This window comes from Trachinotus anak, unplaced genomic scaffold (genome assembly GCF_046630095.1).
Source record: "Trachinotus anak isolate AG129_WGS33_773 ecotype Australia unplaced genomic scaffold, CSIRO_AGI_Tana_v1 ptg000008l, whole genome shotgun sequence".
Lineage (NCBI taxonomy): Eukaryota > Metazoa > Chordata > Actinopteri > Carangiformes > Carangidae > Trachinotus > Trachinotus anak.
The window spans coordinates 46,878-62,496 of NW_027273859.1; the positions used below are offsets into that span (position 1 = coordinate 46,878).

The window sequence follows — 15,619 nt, forward strand, 5'->3', positions numbered from 1 at the left end:
CGCCGTCAAACACTAAACTTAAATGCACACATACACATTCACGTTCACAATTAATGAGCTCATATGAACAAACGCTGCTCATTTAGTATCTTTGCATCAGTGAGACTACACATTCGTTTCCAAATCAAAGACTGAGGTTTTTTACCTGAGTCTGCCGTCCATCTTGGCCACAGATCCCAGAGCCAAGCTGTGGATGTAGATGCCAGGAGCAGAGTTCTCCAGGGTCAGACAGCAGACCCCAATCCCGAGACCAACACCAGGCTCTAAACAAACCAACATTCACTGTCAGAGAAGACGTGTCCTTGAAGGCGAGTTCACTATCACTGCAAACAGCTGGCACAAAGGCGACGAAAAGCAGGTGAGGACACAGGAGATAAATGTGTGAGGACATACTGTCTGTCTGTGTTTTCTGGTCCGGCTCCCATAGCTCCAGTGAAGAGATGCGCCTATCAAGTCAGCTCACCTTTATTAAGAGTGACCTCCATGATGATGCAGTCTTTTGGACCAGGACCGGGGCCCCTGCGACCATCAGCCTCTTCAAACCCTGAGGGGACAGGAGTTCCCCCACTGGTGTTGGAGTTGGGTGAGCTGGAGCGACTGAGGAGGGTGGGGGTGGGACAGGGTGTCAGGCTGGGACTGCGCAGACGAGTTCGAATCGTCAGCGTCACCACACCTTTCTTCAGTTGCTGTTGGAGAAATATAACGTGAGCTTGGATGACGTGTCACAGACGTCTGAGGTTGTACAAGATGTTGCAGGATAATGATTAAAGGTCCATGTTTTACTCTTCTTCTGTGTTTTATCTGAAGTGTTGATCTCCATCAGAAGATATATTTGTGGTTTTAAGAAGCAAAAACCATCTCAGTGTAGTTTTACATCTCCTCTCTCAGGCTTCTCTCTGGAGCTCTAGTCAGCCAATCAGAAGAGAGGCTCTGAGCCTCTCTTCTGATTGGCTGACTGTTTTCTGTGTGATCCAATAAACATATAGCAGATTTCAGGTAAACACTCAGAGAAACCAAATCCTGCACGGTTGGATGGTGGGTCCAGGTGGGTGGGGTGTGGCTTAGAGTGGTGACTGCTTTGTTGTGACATCACAAAGTTCCAGAAGTCCTGACGGCTAGTTTTAAGGCTCAGTCTCTGAATACAGGCTGTGTGCATTTCTCTGTGGACTGAGGCTTTGATACTTTCACAGTATTAATATAGAACCTAGACCTGCTTTATAATCAAAAACACATGGACATCTACCTTTAGACTGGATGGACCTTAAAGAGTTTTTATCAACACTGTCAGACAGAACCCAGTAAACATGCAGTCCACCTTAAAGGTCTGGATGGCCTGCTGGTGTGTGAGTCCTTGGAGAGACTCTCCGTTCACTTCAAGAACCTCATCTCCTGCAGGGGGAGACACACAGTCAGACTGAGATTCATGTTCAGTGTAAATGTAGACGACTGTTTCTCTCTCCGCTCAGTAACATAGTCAGTAGCTGCGGTTACCCTCCTTCAGTCGTCCGTCTGCTGCTGCTGCTCCATGAGGGAAAATAGTTTTGACAAAAATTCCCATCTGACCGCGAGCTGAGTCCTGACCACCAACAATACTGAATCCTAGACCCTGTGAAGACAGACCTCATGTCAGAGGACCAGCAGAGACATGGACTTTCTTTTTCTACGTTTCTATGTCTTTGTAATGCTTAAAGAAATGCTCAGTGACACAGGAGAGAAATTCATTCTTCTTGTTGTCTGTATCAACAGCACTGTGACGGCACTGTAGTGTCTTCACTGTGTTCACCTACATGATTTAAAATAAATATTCAACCCTGTTTCTGTCTGAGCCTCTTTGATACATTAAACAGGAGTGTTACTCAGCAGCTCAGCTCAGCAGTAAATAATTTTTTTCAAAATAAAACATTTCAAAATAGACTTTCATTGTGACCAGCCCAGGTCACCTGTGCAATAATCAACATCAATCAATATCTGGATAAACCACACCTGAGAGAGAGAGAGAGTTATTTGATTTGCCTACTTTTAATTTCTGATTCAGTCCTGTTGAATAACCATGAATTATCTTTGACATGATAAAGGTTTTTAGTTTTTAGACCAACACACACACCTACCTGTTATTGTGAAGTCTCTCTCTCTCACACACACACACACACACACACACACACACACACACACACACACACACACATGTCAAAGGGCTGCACTCACCTTGCCCTGGCCTTTCATCAGGACTATACTGGAGATAATAGATGGCTGTGCCAGTCGCCATGGAGACTCCACTTGAACAGTGCTCAGGGAGCGGGCTGATTTCTTAATGATCTGATATTCCTGACAGGGAGGTGAATATGAAAAGCAGAGAACTGTCACATTCATTTTGTAAAAACCTGACTGTTCTCTTATTTTGAACTTACTGGATTATTCCTATAGACTGTGAGCTAACACAGTTTTCACAGGTTCTCCTGTTGTGTTTTCTCATTGAGGGTTGATGCTGCAGCTGCTGATGACTGACTTAACTTGTTGTAGAGACGTCAACACACTGTGATTCTGAATATTGTCTCTTTTTTAATTTCCTCTTCTCAGTGAACGTCTCATTAACACAGTAATTAGTCCAGCTCTCCTCGTCATTGTTGTCATGACAGTGAGGTCAGAGTGAGTGACCAGGCTTTGATCTGCTTCTTTTATGTGTTTACCACAACTGACCTCTATCACTGCCTAAAAAAAGCTGTTTGTCTTTCGAAAGGTTGAGGTTTGTAATCTTTGTTTAATTCCCGATGAACTTTTAAACAGACAGTAGTTGTAGCAGTTTGCATTTTTACGCTGTGGTTGGTCAAATGACTAATGGACACATCTTCAGTCTGTGTATCTTATTCTACAAGTTTTATTCTCCAGGTCCTACAGTCAGTCAGTAGGTTGTCTCATCAGGTTCTGTATGTACTTTTGAATACTTAAGTGTTTTTTAAATCTAGTACTGCAGTACTTAAACTCCAGTAAAAATTTGACTGAACAACTTTCACTTGTGTTGGAAGAATATTTGACCAGGAGGATCTGGACTGTGACTCCAGTCTTGGATCTGTGGACCTCTGCCAACACAAGAAGTAACATAATAATCAATACTGTCACCACACAACCTCCTCTTTTCTCTCCTGTCTCTACCTGTCTGTCAGTATTCATAACACACTGTGGATCTGGAGTTTATATGAATTATATATAAATGTATATCAGTTGTACAGAGAACGAGGCGAGGCATTCACTGACCTGCCTCACTCCAGCAGTATCTAGTTGTTGAGGTAGAGAGTGTTTACGCCGGCCAGGTGGAGGCTTCTCCACCACCTCACAGCCGCTCACTCCATTCTCCACCAACAGCTCGTCGTCCTCACCCACCGACTCCAGGCGGCTGCTCCCCCCTGAGCCAGGAGACAGAAAACTTCATTCATCTGCACAGAGGCAACAGCTTTAAGCTTATAATAACTTTAAATAACTCTGAATGACTGGAGGCTTCAACCCTTACATTACTGCAAAGAGAATGAGGTCAGACACTGACCATCATTATTATTATTATTTTTTGTAATTGGTGACTCTGCAAGTGTGACACAAGGGGTACATATAATGACAAATAAGAAACAGTTATAGACACTTACAAATGGAAAGAATATGATGTGTATGGTGTGAGTCTATGATGTGTGGACATTAATGATCTAATATAAATATAATCATAGGGAAAATGTAATGTAATTAAATTCAAAAAACAATAAACCAATAAATACTACTACTACTACTACTACTACTTCTAATAACAATAATAATAATAATAATAATAATAATAATAATAATAATAATAATAATAATAATAATATCTATATATCTATGTATCTATATCTATATATACACACACACAAACATAAACATAATAATGATAGTAATAATAATGATTTATCATATCCTGCCAATATACTTATTATGAAATTATATTAATATGATAATATAGAATATAATAAAATATAATATAATATAGTGTAATGTGATTTAATAATAATATGGTGATGTTGTGACAGTATAGTATATATTATTCATATAATATAATAATTCTCAACATGTTATGTTATAATAATATAATAAACATTATTATGTAATAATAATAATTTAACAATGTGAAGTGAAGTAGTGATGGGTGATGAGGTCACTGTGATTATTAAAGGGTTAAAGGTCAAACTGCCTGTAGTGTTTCCACCTGTCTCTGTGAAGCACCAACCTTGGGAGTGGCTGCAGAGCTTCATGGGTAGGGGGTTTCCACAGGAACCTTTTGGTGCCTCTGCCTGACTCTGTTCTTCTAGTTTCTCCAGATTAGATGACTGCAGGGAAAAAACAGACTTTCACTTCATCTCTTCTCAAACAGGAGAAGACTCATTTTTATTTTCTATTATTGGTCGTCTCTTCCACCGAACCCTGGAACTACGACTACTATGGTGGAGTGATACAGTGTGTGGCGTAGATGTCCTTAGGTGTAGGAATATGGAAGTTCAACCGTCGAATAAATAGAGCCAAAGGAAAGAGCTGACAGTAAGACATAATATAGAATACACTTAAACTGATACTGTTTTTTTCAGGTGAGATTTTTTTGCCTTTATTCTGAAAGCCAGGGGGGAGACAGGAAAGGCAGAGACAGACAGAGAGGGGGTGACATGTAGCAAAAGGCCACAGGTCGGACTTGAACCCAGGCTCCTGCGGTGAGGACTGAGCCTTTATGGTACAGCTCTACCATGTGTGGCGACGTCTGCAGCAGCACATCGCTCTGCTTCTGTCCCGGTGCTCTGACCCAGACCAACCAGCATCATAACCTGAACTGTCCCCTCAGCTAGAGACATTATGAACTTGTTTATCGGCCGATACCAAGGACTGATCTGATACATTAAAAAAAAACCTTGAACAACTGTATATTACTCGGGTTAAACCTTTGTGAAATACGAACAGACACATGATATCATAGAATCTCTGTTATTATCTAATCTGACTGTCAGTCATAAATATAAATATCACTTCCTGACATCAGTGCCTCCAAATTAAAACCTTGCATACTGTACACATTGTCTTTTTACAGGTGGGACTCTGCAGTGTCAGATGTTCCCAAATTGCTGACATTTTGCTACTTGCTAACGTTACACTATTTACAGGAAATCAGTTCTTCATCTGTGCTCTAAAACTGCTGCCAGTGGCTGCACAGCCAACTTCCTGTGTGCTGTACCATTTTAAAGAGCTGATTTCTGGGAGACCTGCTGTTTCATCCAGGTGTGAAACTATAAAGTTTATTAATAAATGACCTGATGTCAGATGGACACACAGTGTTGACTCACTGACACCTGATTATTTTAGACAGTATTGAATAACTATCAGAACAACTTTAACTTTAACGCCTCCATCTGGATCAACCAGCACAGAATCAGATCTGGATTTATTTATTGATCCATTTGGACCAGGAGCAGTTGAGGAAGATACCTGTCCTCCAGGTGGTCTCTCACTCTGCCGTGTGGGGATAGGCTGCTGCCCACAGGATCAGTGCAAGAGCCACAGAGATTCATGATTCACACACACGCAGACACACACACACACAGATAAACAAACATGCACTACATGATCTGTGTGTACCAGGAAGGGGTTGTGCAGGCTGGTGCTGCTGTTGGACGTCTGGGGCGAGCGAGGGAGAGCGGTCTGAGACAGGGAGGACGAGGACCCGCAGGTGCTGACGAGGTCCGGCAGACTGGTGGAGGGGAAGCGCTCAAAACCCACGTCTGACTCCTCCTGCAGGGACCGAGAGGAAGTTCACATAGTGTGTGTGTGTGTGTGTGTGTGTGTGTGTGTGTGTGTGTGTGTGTGTGTGTGTGTGTGTGTGTATGTGTATGTGAGCGCGCGTGTTTACTCACCCTACTAGCCACCACCAGCTGGACCAGACCAGTGGTGGAGCGCAGAATGGCGACAGCCTCCTGGTGAGTGAGGCCCACTAGAGACTGACCATTAATCATCAGCAGCTCGTCACCAGCGTGAAGACGCCCATCCCTGAAACACACACACACACACACACACATTCAGACAGACACACTAACACACTAACACACACTGCACTGTACACACACTCACAAACTAAAACTTCACAAGCTTCATGTGTGTGGAAAGTCTTTCTTTGTGAATAAAGGTTTGAAAAAATAACAGCAATAATGACAAAAACATCACTGCAGCAGGTATCTACATCAGGCCTGTACCTGTGAATGGCGCCGCCCTCCTCTATATGAGCTATGATGATGCCATGAGGGGAGCGCTTGGAGCCACGCCCCCCTGTTATCTGGATGCCCAGGCCCTCCTGACCCTTCACCATGTGCATCTTCCAGATGTGGCTACCCTCTCTGACCTGCAACACACACACACACACACACACACACACACACACAAAGAAACAGACTGTTGGTAAACCATGAATCCAGCAAGTTGGTGATGATGATTTCTTCTATCACAGTTGTCAGAGAGGCTCTGATCTGTGTTTCTCAGGCAGGTTTGTGTCGTTTCAACATCAGTTTACACACAGAACTGACAGAGACTCTCAGTGTAAATGACCTTTAATATGATTAACACATAACTACATTTGTTGTCTTTATGTTTATGTATTTAGTTCATGAACATAAGTTAAGGCCAGGTCATCATCTTATATCCAGTGCTTTTATTTTGAAGGCGTCCCGCCGAAACCTCGTAAACATCCGGTGCTTCGGACTTCACCGGCTGTGAGAAAAGTGTGTCTGCAAGTCAAGGAGTGTGTCAATGCTAAAAGTGCACTTAAGTTACATGAAACGCAGCACCGGCTAATAAGAGGCACAAGCTCTTACGGTGTGTTCATAATGTCCATTAATGGATCACGGTTCGCGAAATAAAGGAACATGAATCATCAGTTTGAGAGTTCGACCATCATTTAGCCGGGACGCTACACTCAGTATGAGGAGTAAAGAGGTGACGTGACAACGCAAGTGAAGACAATGATGAGGTTAAAAGAAGCAGTGGATCATGATTTGTAATTGCTGCTGATCTACTTTAAAAAGTCAGTCACTGTGGTCTAATATGCTGCTACAGCTCACACTGACACACACACACACACACACACAGAGACTGCTGTTCCTCACCTCTCCTCACTCCACTGAGTAACAATCATCAGTGAGCAGGTTGTTTCTGCTCATATGACCCACACCTGGTGTCAAGGGAGTCAGCTTTAACAAAAGAAAGTAATGATGCACAACAAGGCTGCTCTGACGTCATTAGGCAGCAGCTCCAGCTGTTAATACAGATGTTTGCTCCAGACTAAAAGTAGAGACCACACAACAGGAGCTGAAGGAGGCTGTAGTGAAGCTGGAGAGAGAGCATCACCAGGGAGGAGACATCAGCGCTGAAGCTCAGAGCGTGGTTATTCCACTGCATCCCTCTGCACTTTGCTCTGCTGCACATACATGAGCTAAAACAGCAGCTGAGGATGGAGGAGTTCACCCAGGACCTGCCATGTTGAGCTGGTTGTTGACCTCTGCACCATCTCTGCTCTCAGCTTCAGCCATTTTGAGGACATGTGGACAGATGGATGAGAGAGGTTGACTCCACGCAGCTGCAGACATTAGTCTACATTTCCCATCCAGCTAATGTGCTGGGATGATACACCAGCTGTCTCTCTCAATCCTTTGACCCACATGTTAAACCACCATCAGACCAGTGATCCTGTTTATCCTCTGACACATCTGTACGCTGACCTGTCGTCTGTCACTCAGGGTCTTTAGGTCGGTAACATCATCCTCATCATCCACTGTGCTGCCTGTAACACATCCTGTAAGCTCCACACAGCTCATGTGAATGATGGACGTCCACTTAAGTGTTGAAACAGCTGCAGAGACTCAGACCTGCAGTTTGCAATCAATACAGAAAAGTTCTTCTTCTTCTGTACCACGGATGTATGAGCACACTGCAGATCAACCAGGGTCTAGAATTGTAATATTTAATATGTTACTTCATCTGAAGGAGTCTCTGTGCAGAGCTGAGGCCTCTGGTTGGTGCAGCTCTGTCTCATGTGTGAGCTCTTCACTTCCTCTCTGCAGCCACACAACCAGCTGGACTTTTCAGTGGAAACAACTACACAGTGTCAGCAGCACAACATAGACTGACAATTGTTGGGATCGCAAGCCATGAGTTCTGAGAAGAACAATGGAGAGGCCTACAAGCCACTCCAAGGCCTGAGTGTCAAACCATGCATCCTGAAGGGAACAAAAGAGAGGCCCGCGTGCTTCTCCTGAAGCCTGACTCGAGCCATGCCTCGTGGGGAGAACAAAGGAGTGGACTACATTTCCCTCCAGGCTATGGGCCAAAACCACCCCCACAATTCACACCTAGGTGTAAAATTGGAGTTTGAAAGAAAACTCCGCAATGGCATTGGCCGAGGCCAGGCATTCCCAGCAGGGATCCCCGGTGACGTCACTCAGGTAATAAAGCTGCGCTGCGACCCTCCTCCTCCTCCTGCGCTTCATTCCCGTGCACCAGGTACAGTAGAGAGCTCCTCCAGCTCTCTCCGCGACTCGGCTGCTGAAAGGGAGCAATCTGCAACATCTGACCTTTTTCCAGAACTTCTTCAAGCCCAGGTCACAGTCTCCAACTCGCAGGCCGAGCGCACAGATGCTGTGTTTCTCTTCTTTAGGATCCGACGTAGGTCGCTGTGCAATCAGCTGATTTCACGTCCTGTGAGGACGAGCACCGACTTTGTTAAAGACAAAGTTCACCGTCTCTCATCTGTGATCTTCCCGCTGCCGCCGAGGAACTCATCACTGTCACCGCCAGGAGAGAGACACGACCCGCCGAGCTTCCAGCCAAGGACCGAGCTCCAGCCGAGGACTGAGCTGTGGAGACCCAGAGACTTTCTGTTCTGACTCCGGAGGACCGGAGCCGCTCACAGTAAGAGGCTGATGTCTGGGCAGAGACACAGTTAGTGTAGCTGTTGTATTGTTGCTATTGACTGATAAGTGCTGCAGATCCTGTTGTTTAGATCGTTCACTGTGGTCAGCTTAATAAGCCAAATATCACTAGTTAAAGGACCAATATCCGACCAGACGAACTCCGGTTCTCTGGCTCCGTTATTGTGTAGTGATGTTGTGGTGATTATTAACTGTGGTGACGATCTCTTGTGGACTCTTTCCTCTCCTCACCTCTATTCTCCCTCTTTCCTCCCAATCACCTCATCTACACCTCTCTCACATTCAGGCCCGAGAGTGTGGTCGCATCATACACGTAAGGCTCAAGGCCCCTCCCACTGTTCTCGTGTTCACGCCATTCACGCTCTGCGGCCAGCCGCCATCTTGGATTCACAACAGTCAGTGCTCGAATTTACCCTTCAACCAACCTTCTGAGACTGTATTCTGAGCCATCAATTTGGTCATTGGTCCCTGGTGACAGGGTGGTGCCCCGAGGTTACTACTTGTAGTAAACATTTATATATATATATATATTGGTGATTATCACTGATAATCATTAATATGATAAGCCAATAACCAAATTGCTCCTACCTGTGCCCCAACACAATAAATAATAATCAAGCTGCATGTATCATGATGCAAGATGCAAGAATTGATAAAGTTTTTTCATTTCCTCTCTAGGGACCGAGGAGACCAGGCAAATATTTGGCCCCTAAGGGGAAAAGGGGCCCCTGGTGGCCCCTCATATTGGTACATTTTGCAATGACAACTATAAATCCACTTAAGACACTATACAGTTCACCCAACCCCCCTAAGTGGGGCCCCTGATGATATGAGCTAGTATCTACCCTTTGCCTGCATGTGAGGCATTTACAGGACATCTGTAAATCATAGTGTTTACTGTGTGTGTGTGTGTGTGTGTGTGTGTGTGTGGTGGGGGGGCTTCTTTGCATAGTTAAATCAGAGCCCAGTGTGTCGCCCTGTGTCTCACCTGGCTCGAAGGTTCACTGCTGAAAGAATCCATCTTGCAGTCTAACAGCTGACTGTGACACCTGGCCGGCAGCGTGGCGGTATCCCCGCCATGCAGACGCTGGGGAACTGTTCTCCCCTGGAGCAAGGAGTCTGGACTGTCCTCTGTGGGTGTGTGTGACAGGATGTAGCCTGGGTCCTCTCCTGGACTGACCTCAGTATCAGGGGGACCAGAGGAGCTGTAGCCGTTGTAGCTCTGGAGCTCTGAGTCAGTGCTGTCCCTGGCGTCCCAGGTAAAGGATGATCGTGATATGACACCAAACTTGCGTGTGCGTTTGCAGTTTGCTGATTGGTCAGAGGGCTCCGAGCAAGCTCCTCCCTGCTGCTGCTTCTCCTTACAGCCGTCGCTACTGACAGGGATGCTGCCGTTCACGTCACGGGGTGGGGGAGGAGCCTTTCGCTTAACTCGCCGCAGCATGATCAGGTAGATACAGCCTCCATTCCAGCACTGGTCAGCCAGGTAACTGTGGACAAGCATGGAAGGCATAATGATATCATCATACATGTTCAAATATCATCAAAGGTCGATTTATAATAGAGAAGTGTGAGATCACTACTGGGGAGAGTGTGGGCGGGGCGTGTTAACAATAATAAAATCACACAGGATGGTGGGGTGGCAAATGCGCAGGACTTATCTGTAACCATGACGACAGAGACTTTATTTTTTAAACTCACTGGGCTCTGTCTTACACCCGACACAAAGCAACACAACTATCTTTGTTAGTTTCAGACTGACACACTTGTTTTTTTCCTGTCCAGCACCCACGTTGTTTAAATGAGCACCCACGGGTGCGCTGATCTTAAAGTGACAACCTGCAGCTCCTCTAACGACCACTAGAGTCTGGCTCCAACAGTGAGTCAGTCCCCGTAGACTCCCATGTTCAAATGTCCAACTTTACAGCAGAAATAAACATGTTTAGAGCCTGGTACAAAAACTGTTTTGGTCACTAGAGATCTTTTCCTCCTTCATGACAACTGTAGCTGAATTTTATAGAACTCACCTGTTTACATTTTATTCAGGACTAAAGTTATAGAGAATTGAGGGCGTGGCCTCTTTGAGTGACAAATGGGAGGGTGTATGCCAAAAACCATCGTGCACCAAAGTCTCAGCTCCACACACACCTCTTTGACCATTGTTGGATTAGCTGGGAGTTAGGGGCGGAGTCAGGAACTGCCAAGTTGGCGACAGTGGAGCAGCTTACTCTGAGCTTCAGAAACTTGAGGGTGAGCTACGTCCATCTTTATTTACAGTCTATGGTCTGAAGTCAGTGGTGCAGAATTTCACTGTTATTTTCCTAATTGTATTGCCTTCAGCTGCGCGGCTGTTCCAGAGTGCAGTCCCATTGTACACAGCTGGTCACTGTGGTAACCTTCACTGACTCACCTGAAAATGACACCAGGCTCCACTTTAACCACACACACCTCTACAGATATCAGACTGGCCAGTCATAACTTGATATAACCTGCAGACACCCACACAGTAAAAAGCGTGCACTGCACCTTCAGTTGAATATTTTGTGACCGACCTGTTTGGTGGGATCCTGCTGTAGCTGTCAACGATCTGCTCCCACGCTTTCACTCTGCACGTGAGCAGATCTGTTTCCTCTGAAGAGAAGAGCTCTCTCTTCCAACCTGGCAAATCCACCTTTAAAATAACAATCCACCGGGGTGGTGTTTAGCTCAGTGGATGGAGCACCCACCCCATGTGTTGAGGCTATAGTCCTCAATGCAGGCGGCCCCGGTTCGAATCCCGCGCTGGGCAGCCCTATCCTGCGTGTCATTCCCCTCTCTCTGCCTCCCAGATTTCCTGTCTCTCTCTCAACTGCCCTATCCAATAAAGGCATGAAAAGGCCAAAAAAATAATTAAAAAAAATAATAATAATAACAATCCACCAAGGTGCAGGCACATCTGGCTTTTAAAGGGGAGCTGGCACTCTGATTGGTTTACTGTGTGAGTCCAACCCTTTTGAACCATGCACCTGGTGCAGCAACTGCAAAGTGATTTGGACACACCCTGAATGCACCTGTACCCTGCACTTTAACTCATGTGCTTAGATCGTTAAAATAGAGCCACAGATCAGTGACTGTGTCACAGTCAAATGTGACTGTGTTGACTTCACATCACGGTCTGACGCTCATGTGACTGTGTTTGCGTTTGCAGGGTCACAGTGAAACTGGTTCACTCACACAGACAAACGTTATGGTCAGAGCTGCCTCCCAGTTACACTGTGTCTGTTCACGCAGACAGTAGTTAACTGTGTGGGGGCAGGAGACGAAGTGGATACTGACCCCTGCTGTGGTTAACACTCTACACACTATCAAACTGTGACTTTATACAAATTAAGAGACAAACAGGAAGTTTCCACATGTGAGAAGACTGAGTAGCACTGTGATGACGTTGCAGTGCACAGAGATGCTGAAGGTGAGCGCCATCACTCATGAGGACCAACTATCTGCAGTGAGATCAGTGTGCGCTACTTTAACTGCGCAGGATCACATGTCAGGCAGAGCTGGATCTCATCTCATTCTCCACCCCTTCACACACCAGAAACACCCAGCTGGGACCTGGTCCACAGAGCTGCCCTCCATGCAGGTCCACACTGATGAAGATGGGGGCAAACCAAACAGAAAGGCACTAATCTTAACGGATTTTGTTTGATTTAAATCACATCAAACCTTCAGTGATTTAGAGATGCAACATCCAGCATGCACTCATTCATCTGTGACATTTCCCAGAAATCCTGATAATTGATCCACCTCCAGCACCAGCAGCCTGGTCCGACCCTCTTCATGGTGTCAGTGGTTAAAACATGAGACAGGTGAGCAGGTCGTGTTTATAGTTGTTGGGATCGCAAGCCATGAGTTCTGAGAAGAACAATGGAGAGGCCTACAAGCCACTCCAAGGCCTGAGTGTCAAACCATGCATCCTGAAGGGAACAAAAGAGAGGCCTGTATGTTCTCTTTAAGCCTGAGTCAAACCATGCCTCGTGGGGAGAACAAAGGAGTGAACTACATTTCCCTCCAGGCTATGGGCCAAAACCACCCCCACAATTCACACCTAGGTGTAAAATTGGAGTTTGAAAGAAAACTCCGCAACGGCATTGGCCGCGGCCAGGCAGGGTTAGGGTTAGGGTTAGGGTTAGTCCCTCATCTGTGACCTTCCCGCTGCCGCCGAGGAACTCATCACTGTCACCGCCAGGAGAGCGAGACACGACCCGCCGAGCTCCAGCCGAGGACCGAGCTGTGGAGACCCAGAGACTTTCTGTTCTGACTCCGGAGGACCGGAGCCGCTCACAGTAAGAGGCTGATGTCTGGGCAGAGACACAGTTAGTGTAGCTGTTGTATTGTTGTATCTGACTGATAAGTGCTGCAGATCCTGTTGTTTAGATCGTTCACTGTGATCAGCTTAATAAGCCAAATATCACTAGTTAAAGGACCAATATCCGACCAGACGAACTCCGGTTCTCTGGCTCCGTTATTGTGTAGTGATGTTGTGGTGATTATTAACTGTGGTGACGATCTCTTGTGGACTCTTTCCTCTCCTCACCTCTATTCTCCCTCTTTCCTCCCAATCACGCACCTCATCCACATCTCTCTCACATTCAGGCCCGAGAGTGTGGTCGCATCATACACGTAAGGCTCAAGGCCCCTCCCACTGTTCTCGTGTTCACGCCATTCACGCTCTGCGGCCAGCCGCCATCTTGGCTCTAGCGAGTACCTCACTCAGCCGCCATCTTGGTTCCTACTGACACGTCACTCACGTGACCTCGTCACATCCTCTCTGTCTCTCTCTCTCTCACTCACTCACTCACTCACTCACTCACTCACTCACTCACTCACTCACACACATATACACACATACGGTTGTACATATGTGTTTTGTCTGTAATCATCTAGTTAGTAACCAATGTTTGTTTTAGTTATAGTTGAATTATAATCGGTTTAATATTAAGTGATGTTATTTTGAATAATTATTACTCGTATTAATAAATCCTGTTATAATTTAACTAGTCGTTGTCGGTGATTATTGTGACTATATTTGTGATAACAGCTGGATTCACAACAGTCAGTGCTCGAATTTACCCTTCAACCAACCTTCTGAGACTGTAATCTGAGCCATCAATTTGGTCATTGGTCCCTGGTGACAGGGTGGTGCCCCGAGGTTACTACTTGTAGTAAACATTTATATATATATATTGGTGATTATCACTGATAATCATTAATATGATAAGCCAATAACCAAATTGCTCCTACCTGTGCCCCAACATAGTGACCACACGATGAGAGACACTGTTTAGTGGAAAAACTCCCATAGGATAAAGAGTTTCACTGTACAAACAGAAATGTAGTCATGGACCTGACTGAGACAAGGACCCTGTGTTGGCCAGCTATGATCATAATCAATTATTCTTCTCAGTCCCTGACTCTGGTTGACAAAAGCAGTTATTTTAAAACATCACTTCATGGGGTCACTTTTCTGTTATCTGACATCATACAGAGTAATGATTAATGAATAAAAAAAACCACATTAATGGACAATAAGAAAGTAAAATAAGAAAGTGCACAAAATTTCAAGTGTTTTTTGACAACCAGCCTGTTACCAACTCTCTCCTCCTCTCTTCTTCTCTCCTCCTTTGTCTGCAGCGTACACTGGACACATGATACAGACACAGGAAGTGAGGACATAGGATCTGATCCAGGAAACATGATAAAATCTTCTCTGGAGAGACAACGTGTGTCAGAAAAAAAAACAGGTGACACATTCACAGTGTTGGCTCCAGAGACTTAAAGAAGCTGTTTGTAGATTTTCTCTGCTGCTGAACGAGGAGCAGGTGGTGGTGACTGTCACCTGACAACAGCTTCAGAGGTAATAACACGTCCTCTGAGCAGCTACGCCTTCAGGATAGACTAGAGGCTACAGTGAGTCGCTATCAGAAAGTGACAGGACAGGCTGTGGCTAGCTGGTTAGCATGCTAACCTCGGTAGAAGAGAAGATGTGATAGAGACAAGGATTAATATTGGTGTCCACCTCTGGAGACAGATTACCGTGAGTAAATGTAGCAATAGTAAAACTTACAAATAGGTCCTTTAACAAGCAAACAAAAACACTGTGGGTCTACATGAATCACATGGTGCCATGTTTCCACTGAAGATGAGTAGGTTTGCAGCTTTAAATATTAAAACATTAAACCCTTTTCTCTAAATACTGTTTCTTTATTTTTCCAAACAGAGACATGATGATATAAACCATGAGGCCAGAGAGTGGTCATTCAGCAGATGCTGTTCTGTTTCTACTGTGATAGCAGAGTCTTTAATGCCTCTGGTTGTATTTGATTATTGTTCTATTAAAGAGCTAATGTTGTAAATCAATGAGCAGGACTGTTTTACTGCTTCACTGGTGTTTTTGCAACATCCACTTTGGGGACAGGAAGTGTAAACCATTTCATACCATTGGGGCTGTTTGTAATGCATCATCTTTGTTATAGAAGATCTTTGGTTTCTTTTACTGGTTTTTTCAAAACCCTCAAAAACCCTTCTAATCAGAATAAAAATGTCCCCCCACCTACCAATACGTTCCAGACACTTGTGTCAGGGGCCTAGACGCTGCACATGTATAC

The 15,619-nt window shown here is 45.2% G+C and overlaps 1 protein-coding gene across 3 annotated transcripts in view; it reads right to left on the reverse strand.

Moving 5' to 3' along the window:
* The window catches only part of pdzd2 (PDZ domain containing 2), a 52,913-nt gene that overhangs the window by 17,667 nt on the left and 19,627 nt on the right, over window positions 1-15,619 (reverse strand). For all 3 annotated transcript variants that reach the window (XM_071481705.1, XM_071481704.1, XM_071481706.1), the window contains exons 4-14: window positions 9,964-10,465; window positions 6,249-6,394; window positions 5,913-6,045; window positions 5,638-5,790; window positions 4,247-4,346; window positions 3,253-3,401; window positions 2,206-2,325; window positions 1,492-1,606; window positions 1,316-1,389; window positions 464-686; window positions 146-263 (exon numbers count right to left, since the gene is read on the reverse strand). In XM_071481705.1, the coding sequence (XP_071337806.1) occupies window positions 146-263; window positions 464-686; window positions 1,316-1,389; window positions 1,492-1,606; window positions 2,206-2,325; window positions 3,253-3,401; window positions 4,247-4,346; window positions 5,638-5,790; window positions 5,913-6,045; window positions 6,249-6,394; window positions 9,964-10,465 (1,833 nt within the window). The remainder of the gene's footprint in view (window positions 1-145; window positions 264-463; window positions 687-1,315; window positions 1,390-1,491; window positions 1,607-2,205; window positions 2,326-3,252; window positions 3,402-4,246; window positions 4,347-5,637; window positions 5,791-5,912; window positions 6,046-6,248; window positions 6,395-9,963; window positions 10,466-15,619) is intronic.